Source organism: Procambarus clarkii, chromosome 46 (assembly GCF_040958095.1).
Source record: "Procambarus clarkii isolate CNS0578487 chromosome 46, FALCON_Pclarkii_2.0, whole genome shotgun sequence".
Classification (NCBI taxonomy): domain Eukaryota; kingdom Metazoa; phylum Arthropoda; class Malacostraca; order Decapoda; family Cambaridae; genus Procambarus; species Procambarus clarkii.
In genome coordinates this window covers 22,298,182-22,320,219 of record NC_091195.1, presented here as the reverse complement: position 1 = coordinate 22,320,219, position 22,038 = coordinate 22,298,182, and the positions used below count along the sequence as shown (strand labels likewise).

The following is a 22,038-nucleotide window of genomic DNA, read 5'->3' as shown; positions in this document are numbered from 1 at the left end:
GAATGCTTCAAGTACTCTAATTAAGCTTTGTAAACACCCAGCTTACCTATCATGTACTGCAAGGTATATACACAGCGCCCTGGTACGATCTTCTCCATCAAAACATCGCTATTCTCCTTTAACCGGAAATTATCTCGTAATACACTTCCTTCGAATTTGTTCCTCCTCGTAATTCCTTATCCTTCCTTATCTTCTTCCTCCTTCCTTATCTTCCTCATCCTCAGATCTTCTCTGTTGTCTAGTGTGTTATCAGAGATAAGAGAGACCGGTGGTGGCAGGCGTTAGTATGGTCCTGATTGTGGTCGTGGGAGGACGCTCCGCCCGCCGTCAGGTGGGGAATTATTGATCTGTAACAATGGTTGATTTGCCAGTACCATGGTGTGACCAGTACCATGGTGTGACGTTGACCAGTACCATGGTGTGACGTTGACCAGTACCATGGTGTGACGTTGACCAGTACCATGGTGTGACGTTGACCAGTACCATGGTGTGACGTTGTCCAGTACCATGGTGTGACGTTGACCAGTACCATGGTGTGACGTTGACCAGTACCATGGTGTGACGTTGACCAGTACCATGGTGTGACGTTGACCAGTACTATGGTGTGACGTGGACCAGTACCATGGTGTGACGTGGACCAGTACCATGGTGTGACGTTGACCAGTACCATGGTGTGACGTTGACCAGTACTATGGTGTGACGTGGACCAGTACCATGGTGTGACGTGGACCAGTACCATGGTGTGACGTGGACCAGTACCATGGTGTGACGTGGACCAGTACCATGGTGTGACGTGGACCAGTACCATGGTGTGACGTGGACCAGTACCATGGTGTGACGTGGACCAGTACCATGGTGTGACGTGGACCAGTACCATGGTGTGACGTGGACCAGTACCATGGTGTGACGTGGACCAGTACCATGGTGTGACGTGGACCAGTACCATGGTCTGGCAGACTGGAGATGGTAGTTATCACTTGATGGCGGCTGTTGGTGTAAGATAACAATGCCCTTGACTATGATAGCAACAGTGACGATATGTCTGTTTGTCTAGCAACAGTAACGACGCGTCTGTTTGTCTAGATTTTGCTAGATGGGGCTAATAGACCAGTCTTTCATCATATGTTTTCGCTTAATTTAGTCAAGAATAGATTTTTTTCTATTGAGGGTTGTATTTCACCCATGTATGACAAACTATCCTGTGAAATTGGAATATTAGATGAAGTTATAGCTAGTTGTTGATCTACACTGTGTAAACTTTTTGGCAGTCTCCGTGGTGTAGTGGTAAGACACTCGCCTGGCGTTCCGCGAGCGCTATGTCATGGGTTCGTATCCTGGCCGGGGAGGATTTACTGGGCGCAATTCCTTAACTGTAGCCTCTGTTTAACGCAACAGTAAAATGTGTACTTGGATGAAAAAACGATTCTTCGCGGCAGGGGATCGTATTCCAGGGACCATAGGATTAAGGACTTGCCCGAAACGCTACGCGTACTAGTGGCTGTACAAGAATGTAACAACTCTTGTATATATCTCAAAAAAAAAAAAAAAAAAAAAATATATATATAGAACAGGATATTGAAACTGAAATTGAAATAAGTTTATTGAGGTAAAATACACACAAAGGGATGAGGTAGCTCAAGCTATACTCACCCCGTTCAGTACAACGTGTTAATATATACATAGACACACATCACAAACAATAAACATATTACCGAATATTCTGAGAGATAAACATATGGAACAGGTGTAGCAGCATTTTACTGTGTATACCTAAGCTTGTTAATAAAAAAAATGGTAGGAGAGGGCCGGCCCGCCAAACACACACCGAAACTACGACGTTGGTACAACGTTCGAGCAAGTTTTAACACTTCCTAACCAGTTATAACAACCAATATAGCAAGTTGTAACAACGTTCTAATACGTCATAAACACGTTAAGCCAAGATGTAACAACTTTATTTCAAGTTGTAACAAGCGGAAAATAGAGACAGTTTCGGTTTGTGTTTCCAGGGGGAGAACTTCTCTGAGATATTTTTTTCTCTCTCAGATAAGGAGTTCGTCTCTTTCTGAGATGGAGAACCTTTGGAGATTTAGAACTCAAATGTTTAAAGATTTAAATCTCTACAACTAAATGGTAGCACAGTCTTATAGAAGTTCATATATTATATTCTGACTATATCTTTATTTATATTATTCCTTAGAGTTTTTTGTCGTACTAATATCGTAGGCACTAGCTGAACCGGTTTTATTAAAAAAAAATATATATAGTAAGTATTTATGTAGTATTTATTATAAAACCATTAAATACATGACGGCACTACATTACAATAGAGGCGTTTTTATATAACAAATTAGCTTCTATACAAAATAAGTTCATATTTATTTACTTATTATCTGAGGAACTGGAGGAACTCAACAACCTGTGACGAGTAGCCTCGTAACCAATGTTTTAACCCTTTTTGTGTAATGAAATTTTGATATATATATATATATATATATATATATATATATATATATATATATATATATATATATATATATATATATATATATATATATATATATATATATATATATGACAATGTCAGACCACGGAGGAAAATGAAACAGGAATTTCCTTAAGTACTTTCGTATATTAAATACATCTTCAGAAGGAATCCTTCTGAAGGAATCCTTCTTTGATTCCTTCTGAAGATGTATTTAATATACGAAAGTACTTAAGGAAATTCCTGTTTCATTTTCCTCCGTGGTCTGACATTGTCATATATATATATATATATATATATATATATATATATATATATATATATATATATATATATATATATATATATATATATATATATATATATATATATATAGAAATAACCTCTCGTGAAAGGTTCAAGCCTTAGACTGACAGGGGCAGTGAACCCCTTGACAAGTCCAGTACTCTGACCACCGGACAATTAAAAGACACTGGTGGCCGAAGCTATTTCTTCGAATAACCCAATTGCACTAGATAGCCAGAAACCAGGAATTCGTTTTCATTGACACAATTCAATTCTGATATAATCGCCTCCTTGTCTGATATAAACTTCCTTTTTGTTACTCATCCCCAGGAAGCAGCCCATAGCAGCTGTCTAACTCCCTGGTACCTATTTACTGCTAGGTGAATATGGGTATCAGGGTGAAAAAAATCTGCCCATTTGTCTCCACCTCTGCCAGGGATCGAACCCGGAACCTTAGGACTTCGAATACTTGCAGATAACAGGCAGCAATTTTTTTTTAATTATGACAGAATCGTATGTCTGGCAGCAGTGATAGAATCGTATGTCTGGCAGCAGCAGCATGGCGGGGCGGGCAGCGCGGGGCAGAGCGCGCGGCCGGCAGCGTCTGCCTCCAGAACAAGACACTAACCCATTGCGCAGACCTGGACAGGTACTGGACCAAATGCTTTCGTTATATATATAATATTTGCTGTCATATAAATATATATATGTAAAAGAGAATGTCTAGATGCAAGTCTTGTCTGTCTGTCCAAGGTTGAAGGTCAGATGGTTTGGGGTTAGCCCCTCCCAACTTTGCAGGGGGGAAGGGGCTGGGGTATGGGACGGACATGAGCTGATCAGGGGGTCGTCAGAATTCAAGAGGGAAGAGCATACTGCAGTCGTATACTGCACATACTGAGCCTCACGACTGATTTAGGCACTGCCTGCCAACACCACAGGGCTAAATATTTGTAAAATATAAATGTCTAAGCTTAAATAGTAAAATAAAAAATCATTCTTTGCCCTTAGCAGCATAAAACAGATGAACCACAGCTTCTAAAAACTTTATCAAGCCCTGTCCCCTTTCTCAAAACTAAAGGAACTATTATATTTTCGTAAATATTTCACATCACTATATAGGCTCCTCCCCCCAGCAGATCACTTGCATGCCAATGGGAAACTGTATTATTATTTGCATAAGAACATCTAATTTTTCTTTGCTCTGTATATGGATAGAAAGATGAGTAGGTGCATGGATGGATAGATGAATTGGTATATAGATGGATGAATAGATATCTTAAAAACTAGATGGATAGATAGATTAAAAGCTATATGGATAGATTCATTGATGGATGCACATATGGATTGATAATTAGATAGATGGACATATGGATGGACTGATAATTGGATGGATGTATAGATGGATGGATAGGTAGAGGGACAAATGGATAGATAGATGAACTTATTGATAGATAGATAGATCGGTGGATATGGATATATGGATGGCTTGATGGACGGATAGGTTAATAGATAGACGGATCGATGTAATGTTGAAGAGATATATTTTTCAATAGATTGATGGACAGATGACACACACACACACATATATATATATATATATATATATATATATATATATATATATATATATATATATATATATATATATATATATATATATATATATATATATATATTAGTATATTTTGGTAGCAGTCTTTCCTGTAGACATATATTATTAAATATGACCGAAAAAGTAAGATTAATAATTCTAACACGAATTTTCTCAATCTTTCGTACATTTCTTTTCACTGTTGGTGGTGATTCAAAAATCAATTCTCCAAAATTCATTTTTATTTCTAGTCTGACGCGACACTTGAGCGCGTTTCGTAAAACTTATTACATTTTCAAAGACTTTAGTTTAAACATACACAACTGAATAGAACTTACACATCTCCGATTTGTTTATATCTACATTTGAGTGAGGTGGATGGGGTGAGGTGGTATTTAATAAGGTATTAATTTCATCAACACAAGACAGAACACGAAACAATGGGTATTGAATAGAAGTGATTGTAGAAAGCCTATTGGTCCATATTTCTTGATGCTTCTATATTGGAGCGGAGTCTTGAGGTGGGTAGAATATAGTTGTGCATTAATTGGCTGTTAATTGCTGGTGTTGACTTCTTGATGTGTAGTGCCTCGCACACGTCAAGCCGCCTGCTATCGCTGTATCTATCGATGATTTCTGTGTTGTTTACTAGGATTTCTCTGGCGATGGTTTGGTTGTGGGAAGAGATTATATGTTCCTTAATGGAGCCCTGTTGCTTATGCATCGTTAAACGCCTAGAAAGAGATGTTGTTGTCTTGCCTATATACTGGGTTTTTTGGAGCTTACAGTCCCCAAGAGGGCATTTGAAGGCATAGACGACGTTGGTCTCTTTTAAAGCGTTCTGTTTTGTGTCTGGAGAGTTTCTCATGAGTAGGCTGGCCGTTTTTCTGGTTTTATAGTAAATCGTCAGTTGTATCCTCTGATTTTTGTCTGTAGGGATAACGTTTCTATTAACAATATCTTTCAGGACCCTTTCCTCCATTTTATGAGCTGTGGAAAAGAAGTTCCTGTAAAATAGTCTAATAGGGGGTATAGGTGTTGTGTTAGTTGTCTCTTCAGAGGTTGCATGGCGTTTCACTTTCCTTCTTATGATGTCTTCGAAGAAACCATTGGAGAAGCCGTTGTTGACTAGGACCTGCCTTACCCTACAGAGTTCTTCGTCGACTTGCTTCCATTCTGAGCTGTGGCTGAGAGCACGGTCGACATATGCGTTAACAACACTCCTCTTGTACCTATCTGGGCAGTCGCTTTTGGCATTTAGGCACATTCCTATGTTCGTTTCCTTAGTGTAGACTGCAGTGTGGAAACCTCCACTCTTTTCCATGACTGTTACATCTAGAAACGGCAGCTTCCCATCCTTTTCCATCTCGTAAGTGAAAAGCAGCACGGAACTCCGCTCAAATGCCTCCTTCAGCTCCTGCAGATGTCTGACATCAGGTACCTGTGTAAAAATGTCGTCAACATACCTGCAGTATATGGCCGGTTTCAAGTTCATGTCGACATGAACTTGAAACATGTTCATGTTTCAAACCAGAAAAACGGCCAGCCTACTCATGAGAAACTCTCCAGACACAAAACAGAACGCTTTAAAAGAGACCAACGTCGTCTATGCCTTCAAATGCCCTCTTGGGGACTGTAAGCTCCAAAAAACCCAGTATATAGGCAAGACAACAACATCTCTTTCTAGGCGTTTAACGATGCATAAGCAACAGGGCTCCATTAAGGAACATATAATCTCTTCCCACAACCAAACCAGCGCCAGAGAAATCCTAGTAAACAACACAGAAATCATCGATAGATACAGCGATAGCAGGCGGCTTGACGTTTGCGAGGCACTACACATCAAGAAGTCAACACCAGCAATTAACAGCCAATTAATGCACAACTATATTCTACCCACCTCAAGACTCCGCTCCAATATAGAAGCATCAAGAAATATGGACCAATAGGCTTTCTACAATCACTTCTATTCAATACCCATTGTTTCGTGTTCTGTCTTGTGTTGATGAAATTAATACCTTATTAAATACCACCTCACCCCATCCACCTCACTCAAATGTAGATATAAACAAATTGGAGATGTGTAAGTTCTATTCAGTTGTGTATGTTTAAACTAAAGTCTTTGAAAATGTAATAAGTTTTACGAAACGCGCTCAAGTGTCGCGTCAGACTAGAAATAAAAATGAATTTTGGAGAATTGATTTTTGAATCACCACCAACAGTGAAAAGAAATGTACGAAAGATTGAGAAATTTCGTGTTAGTATTATTAATCTTACTTTTTCGGTCATATTTAATAATAAATATATATATATATATATATATATATATATATATATATATATATATATATATATATATATATATATATATATATATATATATATATACATATATATATATATATATATATATATATATATATATATATATATATATATATATATATACATATATATATATATATATATATATATATATATATATATATATATATATATACATATATATATATATATATATATATATATATATATATATATATATATATATATATATATAGTTGAATAAATAGACGTTGTCGCTGATAATGATGAAGATATTAAGCCAGCACAAGAGGTTGATACCTGGTTGATACCTGGTTGATACCTGGTTGATACCTGGTTGATACCTGGTTGATACCTGGTTGATACCTAGTTGATACCTGGTTGATACCTGGTTGATACCTGGTTGATGGGGTTCTGGGAGTTCTTCTACTCCCCCAAGCCAGGGCCGAGGCCAGGCTTGACTCACGGGTGTGTGTGTATAACCCGAAGGTGGTAGAGTTATATAGAGTGAATGGTATCTGGCTGGCGTAACATCTTGACATGTCTCTGGGCCCCTGGGTGTAATGTAAGTCATGTGTGCTGGCTGCACATATGGTTGGCTGAGTGTGTGTGGGTTTGACGTGTAGTACTTCGTGGACGCCTTCTATAAATCTTGGAATTTTCAGGTATTTGTATAACGCAGTCTATGGGACCAATTAGCTTTTTCGTGTGATATAAATACATTAATATTTTGTTAAGATATTCGAGTGGATCCAGTTTCCTGCATGTTGCACAGGATGAACTTGAGAGGCAGATGATCAACTTGCATCTGCAAGGAGACCAAGACAGACAGAGAGGAGGAAGCAGTAGTGAAGGAGCAGGAAGAGGAGGCAGTGATGGCAGAGGAGGAAGAGGCAGCAGAGGACGAGGGGAAAGCAGAGGTCGAGGTCGAGGGGGAGCCACTAGAGAGGGATTCGATCCCCTTCAGGCGATGAGCAACACGAAGGAGTGTGTCGTGTGGACCCGACCCCAGCATGTTACAGACAAGAAAGGTCAGTCGGGAGGTCACATAAGGTCACTGTGTGTTAGAGAAGGTCACTGTGTGAGTCAGAAAAGGTCAGTATATGGGTTAAACACAATTGGTCATCTGTCAAGAAAGGTAGGTGTCTGTCTCAAAATGTTTAGCGTCTCCCAGTAAAGATCATTGTGAGTGATCGAAAAGGTCCGTCCATGAGAAGAGATCATTTATGCCAGATTAGAACGCTGGTATACCAGATTAGAACACTGAAAGGCCAGATTAGAACACTGAAAGGCCAGATTAGAACACTGGAATGCTAGATTAGAACGCTGGAATGCCAGATTAAAATGCTGGAAACATTCTGAACACTCTGTATCCCACTCCTAGACGAGGCCCTGTGATTGCTCTCATTATATTCAGTCGTGATTTGGCCTTCTCCTTCAGACTAACCACTTGGAGCTGGATGGTAGAGCGACAGTCTCACTTGCAGGTCGGCGTTCAATCCCCGACCGTTCAAGTGGTTGGGCACCATTCCTTTCCCTCGTCCCATCCCAAATACTTATCCTGTCCCTTTCCAAGTGCTATATATAGTCGTAATGGCTTGGTGCTTTCTCCTGATAGTTCTCTTCAGATACTAAATGTTGTTGTCATTTGTTGAATATCATTTTAGAATCAATCCACACTCCGAGATATTTTTTTTTTTTTTTTTTGAGATATATACAAGAGTTGTTACATTCTTGTAGAGCCACTAGTACGCGTAGCGTTTCGGGCAAGTCCTTAATCCTATGGTCCCTGGAATACGATCCCCTGCCGCGAAGAATCGTTGTTACAACCAAGTACCCATTTTACTGTTGCGTTAAACAGAGGCTACAGTTAAGGATTTGCGCCCAGTAAATCCTCCCCGGCCAGGATACGAACCCATGACATAGCGCTCGCGGAACGCCAGGCGAGTGTCTTACCACTACACCACGGGGACTGCGTATTGGTATTGTGTAACCCACTGAAGATTTATGTCTTGAATGTGTAGGTGTCTGTCTGGAGTGTTTTCATCTACTCTCACTGCCTTAGACTTCGTGCAGATATTTTTAGCTCCAAAATGCTGCATTCAGATGTTACTTTATCTAACCCCCCTTGTGATGTATTCAAAAGTGAAGGAGCTGTAATGACAAATGCTATATCATCAGTATGACTTAGCCATTAAATCCCCTTCAAATGTCATGGTAACATTTTCAATAAGGAAGTTGTAAAGACTAGGGTTAAGGTCTTATTGTGAAGTCCTCATGAAGAGTACGTCACATTTTGATGTATAAATCCCCCTAAGGCCAAAAACTGACGTACTAAAAATCATAGCGGCTCGCAAAACTGATATGACGTCCTGTATTCTATTCGTGGGGCCCTCACTTAGCTTAGGTTCGGGTAATTTAGTACGTTAGTTAAGTGACGCTGTGAATGCCAGAGAGGACGGGGTGCGTTCTGGCGTATCGGTGACTGAAGTAATCTTCAATTCAGGTTACCAGTTTTCCCCCTTTACACCTTTTTAGATTAAGGTTAGTAAAATTACTTGGAATTTGCTTAAAATTGCATAAAACATGTGATCTGTGTATCTGGAACTGTGTGTTTGTTGTTTGGTTTGTTTGTAAATATTCTGTTTTAACCTTAACAAGACAAAAGAGGCACTAGAAACGTCACAAGCATTCTAAATTAATGATGAATATAGAAGGTCTACATTACTTAAGATGCCTATCACTCACCGTCCTCCCATAACCACTTGGGCTGGGCGGTAGAGCGACGGTCTCGCTTCTTGCAGGTCGGCGCTCAATGTTCGACCTTCCAAGTGGTTGGGCGCCATTCCTTTCATCCGTCCTATTTATAAATCCTTATTCTGATAGCCCTTCCAAGTGCTGCATAGTCGTAATGGCTTAGTGTTTTCTCCTGATAATTACTTTGCCTCACCATCCATCCAGCCAATGGTATCCATCCAACCATCCACACACTCTGTGTGTGACTATCCCTTGCATCTCATCTACCCTCACACACTGTGACTATCCCTGGCAACTCATCTAATCCCCAGACACTCTGTATCATGAAAAATTCTATCCAAGAGAGAGACTATCCCTATTGACTATCCTACAGGCACCTCGGGCCAGCCAATCATCCTCCGAGCGAACTACTATGAGGTTCAGGCCACACCAGACTGGGCCTTGTGCATGTATCACGTGGTCTTTTGCCCTGATGAGGTGAGGACCAGGGTGAGGAAGGTACTTCTCCGGCAACATTCTCAGGCTCTTGGGAACTACGTCTTCGATGGTAACCAGCTTTACCTCGCTCGCAAACTCCCGCTAAATGTGAGTGTGTGGTAGTGGTGTTGGTGGTGAGTAGTTTAAAGTACGCCTAGAGCCGACCCTTCCTTTCAGAGGTCGGTTCCAGGCATACCTTTTTGCCCATGAGCCCCTATAGAGGTCGGCTTCTGTCGTATTTTTTTCCGTCAACCTTGGTATGAGACGGCTTCCGTCATCTCTAATTTTATATGAGGTCATCAACCAGTCTTCATCCTCTCTCAATAAATCCGTTTTCAATGATTACATATTAAATCCCATTTTCAATCATTTATTATTAAATCTCATTTTCAATAATTTATTATTAAATCCTATTTTCAAAGATTAATTGTTTCTACCATATTGTTAGTATAAAAATTTTATATTAAGCATAAGATTGAAATTCCAGAAGGTCTATTGGCAACCATACAGCATCCACTATTTATATCCACCCATACTCATTCATATATATAAACTACTTTTAAGAAATAAACTTCAGAAGGCCTATATATAAGATAGTGATGAATGTTCACAGATCTGTATCTAAACAAGTCTTTACTAATGTTACATAAATACCCTAATGGTATCCCCTTATACCGATTCATCCACTTTAATTATGTCACCTATATAAAACTGAAGGTCCTATTATTAGCCCCTTCATATACCCATTAATTCACTTGTACACTTTAATTATGTTACCTATCTTAGAGATGATACGCTGAAGGCCCAGTTAACACTTATTACACTGATTTATTCACTTGTACATTTGACTCTTCGCCTATTTGTTCCATTTTTTATTTTTTAGTAACTAGTAAAAGACTAATTAAATTGCGTGAAATATTGGTGTTGTTGTTGTTGTCCCAGCCAAAAATTGTGTATTTGTATCTAATATTTTTTAAATGGATACTCAAAATATTGATTAGTTGAAATGAGAATGAATGATACTGTATATCTCCTATTCATATGAAGTAAAGCAGATAACACAGCAGTTAGACCGACAAGTGCATTACTCGTTTAGTATTAAAATTTCCAAGTCAACCACAAAGATCATGGCGCAATGCTCGTTAAAATCTCTAACCTAGCATCAAACACATATGTTGACCAGACCACATACTAGAAGGTGAAGGGACGATGACGTTTCGGTTTGTTCTGGACCATTCTCAAGTCGATTGTGAGAATCAGACACATATAGATAGATATAGATATATACAAGAGTTGTTACATTCTTGTACAGCCACTAGTACGCGTAGCGTTTCGGGCAGGTCCCTGGAATACGATCCCCGCCGCGAAGAATCGTTGTTACAACCAAGTACACATTTTACTGTTGCGTTAAACAGAGGCTACAGTTAAGGATTTGCGCCCAGTAAATCCTCCCCGACCAGGATACGAACCCATGACAAAGCGCTCGCGGAACGCCAGGCAAGTGTCTTACCACTACACCACGGAGACTATTATATATTTCAAACATATGCAATTTTCAGAAACAATCCATCTTGCAACACCCCTTTAGCATAAACATTGATTGATTGATGAAGATTAAGCATCCAAGAGGTGGCATAGGCATAAATAGCCCATAAATGGTAGATTTTTTGCCCGTGAAAGCGTAAGCACTCAGGCATTTCATTTTATCCTCACTTTCTGATAATTCCCTCCAAACCTCATTAATTCCTTCCAAAAAATCCTCACCGACCGAGTATAAGCACCAATTATATTGTCGTTATTTAATCTTACAATTATATTTATCAAGTCCATATATTTTTGTATTTCATTTATGCAAACCAAGATATATACGTTGCAGTTCCTAAAGAAGAGTAACAGTACAGAAGTACTGTACTCCTTACTGATTACTCTGTACTTACTCCTTCAGTAAGAAGGAGTACTCATCCTTCACAGGCCCTTCACTGCGGGCTAGTCAAAGGTGTTAATCTCACAGCGGAGTGACGTTACAGGCGACTGAATAAGGTCTTGTGCCCTTGCTAAGATTATTAACCCTACCTCACCCAATATAACCAACCTAACCTAACTAATCTAACCTAACCTAACCAATATCACCCAATCTAACCAAAGTAACCTAATCTAACCTAACCTAACCAATATCACCCAATCTAACCAACGTAACCTAACTTAACCTAACCAAACCTAACCTAACCTAACCTAACCTAGCCTAGCCTAACGCACACACACTTAAAGCATACATTAGAAGCATTACTCATTGTACTGGAATCTCCAAGCTAGCAGTAAAATATATATATATTATTTAAAATAAACACTGTTCTCATTAACATTACCTTACAAGCTTCTAGTTCAGTCATCTCCCTCTGCTTCAGCTGTGAGATGATTGAAAGATGTAAACGTTTTATACCAGTTTTTATAGTACTCTTGGAGTCACTCCAGATCGTATATATCCCAACTGCTAATGTTGTGATTATTTGGAGAGCTTGGAATAAGGAATATAATCAGCTGTGAAGATAGCTGGTTTGTTAACCACCATCCCAGCATAATTTAGTTCCCCTTTAAATTGTCATTCCAATGGGACTCTGCCAGCCGTCAGGGGGGCCTGACGGCTGAGCGGACAGCGCTTGGGCTCGTAGTCCTAAGGTTTCTGGTTCAATCCACAGTGGAGGCAGAAACAAATGGGCAGAGTTTCTTTCACCCTGATCACCTAGCAGTAAATAAGTACCTGGGAGTTAGACAGCTGCTATGGGCTACTTCCTGGGGATATGTAACAAAAAGGAGGCCTGGTCGAGGACCGACCCGTGGGGACGCTAAGTCCCGAAATAATCTCAAGATAACGTCTCATTCAAGAGCTTTCAAGTATGACCTTACATGTTTTGCTTCTCTGGTCCCTCAAGGTGTATTTTATATCTCTTCAGTCACTATTTTCAATCGTTGCTTCTGGTCTCCTATCATCACCCTCTCGTCGTCTCTAAACTGGTTGTTTTAAAGTCATCTTGGAACCTCTTTCTGAGTTCCTCACACACCTCCTTGTTGGTTTCTGTGAGAATACCCTCACTTGTTTTTTTCAACCTGATAACACAGTTTATTACTGCTGTTTTCTCCTAATATGGTTCATTACTGTTAATGATACAGACTGTGGGAGCACCAACGGGTCATTACCGTTAACAGTACTGACTGTGGGAATGGGTCATTACCATTAACAGTACTGACTGTGGGAGCACCAACGGGTCTTTACCGTTAACAGTACTGACGTCAGATCAACTAACGACACCTTCCCACCACAGCCGATGGAGTTGGCGTCGAAGCGACCAGACAACCAGGAGCCCTACACCGTCACCATCCGCTTCTTGAAGGAGATACCACCCTGCGACACCCAGTTCCTGCAGGTGGGTGCTGTGGCTTTACCTGTGTGTGGTAGTCTACACCAGTATGGTAATCTACACTACTACGTGTTAGTTAAGAGTTATATAGCCTCAGCTGTTGAGTAGTGTGGGAGCTCATACTCCTGCCTCGTACTGCCAAATGTGGTCCGTCCTGGACAGTTAATGGCAATAGTGGGTTGTGGGATGGCACAGCTCGACTTGTTTACAATGGCTGCCCTCCTTCTTCCTCCCGCTCTGAACATGTCCGGAATTGGTTCGTTTTATTTCGAGAGATGCCGCTTATTTAGTATATTTGACTACTGATTATTATTTAATATGTGATTAATAGCAATATTTTGTTCATTGTGTTACCAGTTCTGAGGCTGGAAGATGCTTAGTGTAACATTAGTCAGCTGAATTTTGTGACAAAAGCTGAACGTATCGGCCGTTCTCTATACTCTTTTTATGACTAACTAATGTATTTATTGACTACTTTAGCTAATGCAAATTAACAGCATTTTATGGCTGTTACATTAGAGTTTTTGTTTGGTGTGGGAATTTCCCACATAATTCTGGGGGGAGGGGGGGGGGTGACATGGGTCGAAGTTCAGTGTTGAGGACTGGTGAACACTTCATTGCTCCTCTTCAGAATTATGGTATATTGATTAAGTTTCATTTTGCACTGTTGTGCAGCAGTTCCTACAGGATGGATGTCCTATACTGGAGCTGCAGAGGAGGGAAGTCTTTGAATGACTTCATTTTCTGCTAGCTCCAAAGGAACTAATTTCTCTAGTGTTTTGAGACTAGCGGTGCCTTTGCACTTTACTTTCGTTATTCTCAAGACATCTTGGCTGTTTAGATGGACAGAGACTATACGGCCTCTGAGTGTGGACCGTCACTGTCCACCAGAACATCATCAGGTAGTAATTGAATTCTATTGTAAGAGTTGTTAGCCCCATAGTGATACTCCCTCGGAGCAGTTAGGTACTCTCGGGTCCAAACTACATCCTACCAATTGCTCTGGACAGATGTTTGTAACTCTAAAACAGGTTGTTCTCTGACTTTCAAAGGATCTTCGGGTTCCTCGTCAGCGAGGGACGCTAGTTGGGTTAAAGGTTCTCCATACATCTGATGAGATGAACTCAGTGGCTCACGTTGTGAGTTATCGTCAGAGAGGTAGATCAGTTGTCAGTTATTGACCCGAGATTCAATTTCCGAGACAACGTTTGGAGCTCTTGGAGATCGATTTTTTGGTGGTGTAAGGTTTGGTTAACTTAGGACAGGATCGACGGGCAGCAAACCTGTTTAAGCCCTGCATGAATGCCTTTGCACTCATATCAGGAGTAACTTCTAAATGTGCTCCTCTTGACGTGGCACAGGTGAACAGGCAAATGTATGCCTTCACATGGATTTTGTCTCTTGTGCCTGTCAATTATAACTCCTGTGTAGTCTACACCAGTGATCCCAAAAGAACGAAGGTGGACAACTCGTCCCTTAGGGGGTGGTGGAGGTCCTGGATAAGGACACTCCCGAGCGTTGTACTTCCGACCGACTACACAGGATTTGAGAAGGAACTTTACAGTCTAGCGTCCTTGAAGAAGCCAGTACTGTTGTCTCAATGCACTGAAGGGTATCTAGTACCCCCACCATGTAGGGTGCAGTGTCTGTGTATATATAATTCGATCAGCCCGCTTACCCAGTGGTTGTGGGGCAAAAACCACGAATGTTTAACTTCTAAATCAACATTTGCATGTTGTAAGTGCCTTCGCATTCCAAAATGTTGTCATAAGAGTCAATCCAGAGACGCAGATGATTAATGGTCTCAGCAGAGAGGTTCTCAAAGTCTTCCCCATAAGTTCAGATTTGGGCTTGCTTTACCCAATATATCAGAACATGAGGGGTATTTGTGTTTGATTCCTATTTCACTCAAGAAATCAAACACCCTCTGAGTGACTTTGAGTAATTTATTTAGATCAGAGTACTGAGTAGGATCAATTACCAAAGTCTGGGGGGTTCTAGAATTTCAATGGAAGCAGTGATATTGGTCACAATGACTTGTGGCTTTTGTTCAGGCTACTGGTCACTGACTGAACGTCAGTGAACGCAAGGCCTCTGGACAGATAGTCAGCAGGATTCTCTTTTGTGGTTACATATCAACATGTACCATATTGTAGGACAACATATCATTGGAGGATTATTAAGGCAACTAAAATAGTTGGGTGACCATCCAGCAAGTATACACTTCTCCTGAACACAGCTCAGAACTAAAGTAAACTCTCAGTGTATATATATACACAGAGAAGCAGGGTACACCACTCAGTGTATATACACTGAGAAATAGGCTACACCTCGCAATGTCTATAAATGCTCAATTTAATTTAACAAACTCGTTTTCTCTCTCATTTACCACACTTACACAATCATTCATAGCTTTATTTTGTAAACAAAACAAAAACTAGCTTACAATTAATTATGCTGAATAATGAATTTTTAATAATGAAATTTGTAGCGGAAATAGTAATACTATATTCTTGAATACCAGCCACACTATAATATTATATAAGAATATACTCTAATACTATATTCTTCAATACCATTAAGAATGTCATTTGTGGCGATGTTCTGTGTTGACAGATCTTCTCCATCTTACTGCGACGATGTTATGAACACTTGGGCATGACCCAGGTGGGCAGGCACTTCTACCAGAGCAGAGAGGAGGTCCAGAACCACAAGTACAGGTAGGTGGCTCTGTGGGCCGTGTGGGGGGCTCTATGGGCAGTGTGAGGAGCAATGTGGGGGCTATGTGGGCAGTGTGGGGGCTCTATGGGCAGTGTGGGGGCTCTGCGGGCAGTGTGGGGCTCTGTGGGCCGTGTGGGGGCTCTGTGGGCAGTGTGGGGTGCTCTATGGACAGTGTGGGGGCTCTGTGTGCAGTGTGGGGGGCTCTATGGGCAGTGTGGGGGCTCTATGGGCAGTGTGGGGGCTCTGCGGGCAGTGTGGGGCTCTGTGGGCAGTGTGGAGGGCTCTGTGGGCAGTGTGGGGCTCTGTGGGCAGTGTAGGTGGCTCTGGGGGCAGCATGAGGGGCTCTATGGGTAGTGTGGGGTCTCTGGGCAGTGTGGGGGCTCTATGAGCAGTGTGGGGTTCTGTGTGCAGTGTGGGTGACTCTGTGGGCAGTGTGGGGCTCTATGGGCAGTGTGGAGGGCTCTGTGGGCAGTGTGGGGGCTCTATGGACAGTGTGGAGGGCTCTGTGGGCAGTGTGGAGGGCTCTGTGGGCAGTGTGGGGGCTCTATGGGCAGTGTGGGGGCTCTGTGTGCAGTGTGGAGGGCTCTGTAGGCAGTGTGGAGGGCTCTGTGGGTAGTGTGGGGGCTCTATGGGCAGTGTGGGGGCTCTGTGTGCAGTGTGGAGGGCTCTGTGGGCAGTGTGGAGGGCTCTGTGGGCAGTGTGGGGGCTCGATGGGCAGTGTGGAGGGCTCTGTGGGCAGTGTGGGGGCTCTATGGGCAGTGTGGAGGGCTCTATGGAAGCCGGTCGGCCGAGCGGACAACACGCTGGACTTGTGATCCTGTGGTCCTGGGTTCGATCCCAGGCGCCGGCGACAAACAATGAGCAGAGTTTCTTTCACCCTATGCCCCTGTTACCTAGCAGTAAAATAGGTACCTGGGTGTTAGTCAGCTGTCACGGGCTGCTTCCTGGGGGTGGAGGCCTGGTCGAAGACCGGGCCGCGGGGACACTAAAAAGCCCCGAAATCATCTCAAAATAACCTCAAGATAACCTAACCTCTATGAGCAGGGTTGGGGGGGGGTCTCTATAGGCAGTGTGGAAAGCTCTGAGGGCAGTGTGGGGGCTCTATGAGCAGTGTGAGGGCTCTGTGGGCAGTGTGAGGGTTCTGTGGGCAGTGTGGAGGGCTCTATGGGTAGTGCGGGAGGCTCTGTGGGCTGTGTGGGGGTCTCTGTGGACAGTGTTGGGGGCTCTGTGGGCAGTGTGGGGGCTCTGTGGGCAGTGTGGAGGGCTCTATGGGTAGTGTGGGAGGCTCTGTGGGCTGTGTGGGGGGGCTCTGTAGGCAGTGTGGGGGCTCTGTGGACAGTGTTGGGGGCTCTGTGGGCAGTGTGGGGGCTCTGTGGGCAGTGTGGGGGCTCTATGGGCAGTGTGAGGGCTCTGTGGGCAGTGTGAAGGGCTCTGTGGGGGCTCTATGGACAGTTTGAAGCTCTATGAGCAGTCTGGAACTCTGTTAGCACTCAGGAGTTCTATGAGCAGTATTCTGGGGGTTAATTTAAATATTTATTTAATTTATATTAAAGTTTACTATATATATATATATATATATATATATATATATATATATATATATATATATATATTTAAATTAACCCCCAGAATACTGTTCATAGAGCCCCTCATTTCTCATCTTAATGCTCCCTACTGCTCAAAGAACTCCAGACTGCTCTCAGAGCTCCAGACTGCTCATAGAACTCCAGACTGCTCTCAGAGTTCCAGACTGCTCAGTATTTTGTATTTTGTTTTATGAATTATGTAGTACGTAATATGAAGACAAAATAGTATTTTGTCTATGACGTGAAATAATTATTATAACTGAGGACAAGTTTTCATAGAATTCAGTTTAATAATTAATATTTAATAATTAGTCTTATAGATTTAAACGGAGGACGAATCCTCATAGATTTTATTTCATTAGTTTGGGTTAAATTTCTTTTGAAATATGTAGGGAATTATTTCCAACAGTATAGGGGCTCTGTGAGCAGTCAGGATCCCTGTGAGCAGAGTAGGGCTCTATGTGCAGTGTGGAGCTCTATGAGCAGTGTGGGGCTCTATGAGCAGTGTGGGGCTCTGTGAGCAGTCAGGATCCCTGTGAGCAGAGTAGGGCTCTATGTGCAGTGTGGAGCTCTATGAGCAGTGTGGGGCTCTATGAGCAGTGTGGGGCTCTGTGAGCAGTCAGGATCCCTGTGAGCAGAGTAGGGCTCTATGTGCAGTGTGGAGCTCTATGAGCAGTGTGGGGCTCTATGAGCAATGTAGAGCTTTGTAATCAGTGTGGGGCCCTTTGAGCTTTCCTTCTCCCCCACTAAGCCTCCGTCTCTGTCAAATATTGCCCCAACCACTTGGGGCTGGACGGTAGAACGACGGTCTCGCATCATGGAGGCCGGCGTTCAATCCCCGACCGTCCAAGTGGTTGGGCATCATTCCTTCCCGTCCGTCCCATCCCAAATCCTCTTCCTGACCCCTTCCCAGTGCTATATAGACGTGATGGCTTGACGCTTTCTTCCTGATAAGTCCCTCCCTTCTCCACTAGGGTGGCCATCTGGCCGGGCCAAGTCTCCAGCATCCGGCAGCATGAGTCTGGAGTCCTCATGGTGACGGACATCCTCCATAAGTTCCTCAGACTGGACACCGTCTACGACATCCTCAGGTCCATCAAGAACACCAGACCCGACAGTTTCGTGAGTCAGATGATCTGTAGTTTCCACCCACCCACTGGAAACAGTGGGTGGCATTGACCTGTTCATAGCTTTCCGAGGCTATGGCCAGTCTATCGTTTATCCTGTGTTGCGGAATGACATTCCTCCAGCAAACATCCATGAACACGAAGTTCTGGCTATGGTATTTGTTCATGCCGGAGCCGGTCGGCCGAGCGGACAGCACGCTGGACTTGTGATCCTGTGGTCCTGGGGTCGATCCCAGGCGCCGGCGAGAAACAATGGGCAGAGTTTCTTTCACCCTATGCCCCTGTTACCTAGCAGTAAAATAGGTACCTGGGTGTTAGTCAGCTGTCACGGGCTGCTTCCTGGGGGTGGAGGCCTGGTCGAGGACCGGGCCGCGGGGACACTAAAAAGCCCCGAAATCATCTCAATCAAATCAAATCATCTCAAGAAGATAGGGTCAGAGAGGGTCTAAATAGGGTCTGGTATATAAGTTGAATCTGATTCACGCATACTTTTATTCGTATTTATTCTGTGAATCAATATCTGAGCTACGGTGTGGGTGCCTGGATCTCTGGAACCCGAAGCTACCCCGGACATGATCATTTAACACAAATCATCAATATGAACAATAACAGACTCTAAACTACAGCGAGAAAGTGGTTCAGTTGTGTGATGATTAAGTGCTGTAACGCCCTTTGTAGCGGCTTCAATAGTATTCAGTTAGTGTAGGATAATGTGTGACTGGTTAACCCTTTTGTGGGAGAACAATACTTTTGAAGCAACACTTATAAAACACTCACTTTATTAAACACTTGTAATTAATAGTATTCAGTAATTTAATCGCCTCAGAGACCAAGGTTCAGAGCAGTTACACCAAGAAAACCAAGACGGTGTAACCTCATAGCAAAGTAACATGGTCTGACCCCCGGGTCTAACCTCAAGGGTCATGTGAACGCTTAACAACCGATTTTAGAACGAAATAAAGACATTTTGTCTAAAATTTTGACATTTTAGCCTCTTGCCCTAAAGAAATCCCAAAGTTCCTCTAGGGCTTTCTGCGGGTTATTTTCATAACTTGTCATTCTTTTAATGTATAGGCTTCTTGCCCCACATTCCAGTCTATCTGGCTCACGGTATACTACCGCCATCAGATATACTCTGTGCATGGTATTGCTTCCCTTCGTCCGTATTAATACATTTTTTCAAGTCCCTGTGTAGACCCTGACTATGATACAACATAGGCAGGGATAAACACCTATTGCCTCGGTAGTACAAAGGTAATTCGACCGACCGCAGGTGGTCAAATCGCGCATTGCAAGGCGCGATGTAATAAACATATGTAATAAACATTTGCTTACTACCCTCTTTAAGCAACATAAGACATAAGCAAGAGCACCTATGTCCTTGACTACAATATTTCAAAGGTCTTCTTCGTGATAATTTGTCCTCGAATTTCTACCACCTACATACATGTATTATGTTCCTGTAAGACATCCACAAGAAGTCTCATCGTGTTCATTTTTCCTTCTTGTTGCGGCGGCGGCGCGTGCAGAAGTTCCTGGCGGGAAAGCAGCTGCTGGGGATGGTAGTGATGACCCGCTACAACCAGAGGACTTACAGGATCGACGACATCGCCTGGAGTACCACCGCCGCCAGCAAGTTCTCCTGCCAGGGGCAAGACATCACCTACATGGACTACTACCAGAAGGTTAGACGCGGGTGTGGTGACACTGGTGTGGTGATGCAGGTGTGGTGACGCAGGTGGCGTCTATGAGGTGGGGACTGTCTTCGTGAGGAGACCTTCCGAGACGGGGTGAGCAGGCACTGGTAAAGAAGCCGGGTGTGGGTGTGGGGGGCTTCAGAGGTCTGGGTTCGGGTGGCGGGGGCGGTGAAGGGAGTGTGGCTGAGGTGGCTTCCTGAAACAAATGAAAACCTCAATGTCCAACCACTTGGGCTGGACGGTAGAGCGATGGTCTCGCTTCCAGCACATCGGCGTACAATCCCCGACCGTCCAATTGGTTGGCCCCAGTGACGGATATTCTCAAGAACTCTTTGAGTTACTTCAACTCTTTCTTTCCCTCCAGACGTACCAAGTGGCCATCAGGGACCCCCATCAACCACTCCTCATGTCGAAACCAAGAAAAAAGGACTTGCGTCGAGGCATAAGCAGCATCTACCTGATCCCGGAGCTGTGTGTGCCCACGGGACTCTCAGATGAAATGCGTCGCGACAACAACCTCATGAAGGACTTCGCCACCTGGACGCGGATGGCACCGGACAAAAGGGTGTTGGCCATCAGAAAGTTTAACGCTAAGCTCTTCGAGAACCAGCAGGTGTGAGACTGATCTTCCTCTACGTAAATCCCTTTCAAAGTGGAGGGTTCCAGACACCTGGCATTGATATATAATTATAGTACATATAATATAATTTGCATAGGCAGTATTTTGTGATTAAGAGCAGAGAAAATACGTTGGTCAGTTTCAATAGAAAATAGCTATAGAGACGGCTCTGTGATGTGATGGCTCTGTAATGTGATGGCTCTGTAATGTGATGGCTCTGTGATGTGATGGCTCTGTGATGTGATGGCTCTGTGATGTGATGGCTCTGCAATGTGATGGCTCTGTGATGTGATGGCTCTGTAATGTGATGGCTCTGTGATGTGATGGTGGACTGTGATGGCTCTGTAATGTGATGGCTCTGTGATGTGATGGCTCTGTAATGTGATAGCTCTGTAATGTGATGACTCTGTGATGTGATGGCTCTGTGATGTGACGGCTCTGTAATGTGATGGCTCTGTGATGTGATGGCTCTGTGATGTGATGACTCTGTGATGTGATAGCTTTGTGATGTGATGGCTCTGTGATGTGATGGCTCTGTGATGTGATGGCTCTGTGACGTGATGGCTCTGTGATGTGATGGCTCTGTCATGTTATAGCTCTGTGATGTAATGGCTCTGTGATGTGATGGCTCTGTGATGTGATGGCTCTGTAATGTGATGGCTCTGTGATGTGATGGCTCTGTAATGTGATGACTCTGTGATGTGATGGCTCTGTGATGTGATGGCTCTGTAATGTGATGGCTCTGTGATGTGATGGCTCTGTGATGTGATGGTGGACTGTGATGGCTCTGTGATGTGATAGCTCTGTGATGTGATGGCTCTGTGATGTGATGGCTCTGTGATGTGATAGCTCTGTGATGTGATGGCTCTGTGATGTGATGGCTCTGTGATGTTATGGCTCTGTAATGTGATGGCTCTGTGATGTGGTGGCTCTGTGATGTGATGGCTCTGTG

The 22,038-nt window shown here is 43.0% G+C and overlaps 1 protein-coding gene across 1 annotated transcript in view; it reads left to right on the top strand.

Moving 5' to 3' along the window:
• Positions 1–221: 221 nt before the first annotated feature.
• LOC123770451 (piwi-like protein Siwi) overlaps positions 222–22,038 on the top strand; it is a 54,993-nt gene continuing 33,176 nt past the window's right edge. Inside the window, exons 1-9 of the mRNA XM_069301839.1 lie at positions 222–331; positions 3,280–3,419; positions 7,462–7,717; positions 9,817–10,028; positions 13,241–13,342; positions 15,953–16,056; positions 18,618–18,765; positions 20,300–20,455; positions 20,832–21,080. Of these exons, the coding sequence (XP_069157940.1) occupies positions 3,312–3,419; positions 7,462–7,717; positions 9,817–10,028; positions 13,241–13,342; positions 15,953–16,056; positions 18,618–18,765; positions 20,300–20,455; positions 20,832–21,080 (1,335 nt within the window). The 5' untranslated portion in view covers positions 222–331; positions 3,280–3,311. The remainder of the gene's footprint in view (positions 332–3,279; positions 3,420–7,461; positions 7,718–9,816; positions 10,029–13,240; positions 13,343–15,952; positions 16,057–18,617; positions 18,766–20,299; positions 20,456–20,831; positions 21,081–22,038) is intronic.